The sequence below is a fragment of the Morone saxatilis genome, unplaced genomic scaffold (assembly GCF_004916995.1).
Source record: "Morone saxatilis isolate NCDOM2014 unplaced genomic scaffold, NCSU_SB_2.0 Contig24, whole genome shotgun sequence".
Lineage (NCBI taxonomy): Eukaryota > Metazoa > Chordata > Actinopteri > Moronidae > Morone > Morone saxatilis.
In genome coordinates this window covers 26,372,018-26,373,628 of record NW_023339807.1, presented here as the reverse complement: position 1 = coordinate 26,373,628, position 1,611 = coordinate 26,372,018, and the positions used below count along the sequence as shown (strand labels likewise).

General features: G+C 41.4%; 2 protein-coding genes across 3 annotated transcripts in view; both read right to left on the bottom strand.

Moving 5' to 3' along the window:
- The window catches only part of LOC118336472, a 744,338-nt gene that overhangs the window by 284,551 nt on the left and 458,176 nt on the right, over window positions 1-1,611 (bottom strand). The window lies entirely within an intron of this gene.
- The window catches only part of ndufaf6 (NADH:ubiquinone oxidoreductase complex assembly factor 6), an 18,230-nt gene that overhangs the window by 14,431 nt on the left and 2,188 nt on the right, over window positions 1-1,611 (bottom strand). For both annotated transcript variants that reach the window (XM_035673142.1, XM_035673143.1), the window contains exons 5-6: window positions 906-1,008; window positions 668-801 (exon numbers count right to left, since the gene is read on the bottom strand). In XM_035673142.1, coding sequence (XP_035529035.1) covers window positions 668-801; window positions 906-1,008 — 237 coding nt within the window. The remainder of the gene's footprint in view (window positions 1-667; window positions 802-905; window positions 1,009-1,611) is intronic.

Below are 1,611 nucleotides of genomic sequence, written 5' to 3'. Positions count from 1 at the left end.
TCCATTTACCATTTACCATCATTAAAATCTAAAAATGTAACTGAGAAAACAACAGTAAACACTGCCCACAAATGACTGAGGCTAATTATTTGTTATTGTTCTTTTTTATAATTTTTACATTTTTTACATTTTATATTTTTTCTACAACAGTTTTAGATGATTTTCACTCACAATATATCTTTAACTTTAACTTAAAACGATCCTTATCTTTCCTTCTGTGAGAAGATTACAGCTGGATATCGATCCTTAATACTATTTGAGCATTCACCGGAATGAGTCTGTAGCATCATACGTCAAACATTGAAAGCCAGCACTGGATGTCTGGAGTGTTTACTCAGGTATCGGTTCTTTCTATCAGGAAACTTTTCTAACTTCAGAGGAAATTATATCTGGCCAAAGTTCTGTGTTTATCCCTGATGCAGCAGTCTGGGGTTAAAACATATTTCTTTGTGAGTACTGGTACCGAGGCTCAGCTATCACATTGACACAGTCAAATGATATCCAGTACAAGACACAGTATACGCTCAGTTTATAGCAAACAGTCCTCTCCACACCTTTGAAGGGATTTGTTGTGCTCGACAGGTCAATACATAAAACATGAACACATGAGTTAATGGGAACTTTTTGGTAAAATGCTACTTCGACAACAAGAAGCGTTATCACTCACCAGCATGCAGATGTCCATAGGCAGGTAGACTTTCCGTCGGCTGCTGTGATAAGGAGTCGCTCTCAGACACGTCACGATTCCCTGAGCTTTACCGATGTGACTCGCTGCGTGGTCAGCGTGGACATTTTTCAACCCTGCAAAAAAAACAAAACAGGAATAAATTAGTTTTATTTATCTGAATTCTCCTGTTGAAAATAACAAACTAAACACATCCTCAACAATTCTCACCTGCCCTTACCTAAACTCTCCAGCAGCAGGTACAACAAGGAGGACTGTGTGTTCTCTGAATACGCCTCCAGCTCCTGGAGGTTTCTGTAGGCTCGGTCATCCAGATCCTTCTCCTGGTGAGACAGACAGTTTTGATGACGTAAAATACTCAAAGTAAGATATTTCTCAAATGTTCTATTGGACAAGACACAACCGAGTCAGAGCAGTTGTTTGTGATTGCAACAGTGTGGCGGTATATAAAGAATTAATATCATACAGGACATTTAACTGGGTATATCACAGTTCTACGAAGGCTCTACGTTGCAATCTATGCAAGTTACCTACGGTGCAGTGAGCATTTATACTTGTGTGCTGGTGGTCTGCATTGCTCTGCAAATAACACTGAGAAAATGCTAGCTGGTGGAGGGCTTTCTATGCTGACACTGAAACTCTCTCTCCTTGGTTTGTCTTGTTTTTTCCCCGCCGCCTGTGAAAGGAAAGGACGAGTGGACAGACGAGATCATGTGGTGCAGCGAGGCAGCGTCCACTGTGTGCCTGTCTGTCTGTCTGTGTGTGTGTGTGAGGAGAATGTGTGTATGGTTGAAGATTCTCAGCATTATTAACTCATTTGGGTTTTGCATGAGTCACTGGCACATACAGACACAGACACACACCAAACAGACCAGTCACAGCGGTCGTGGCCTGCGTGTAGTTACATTTCTGGGGAGGTGGATTTC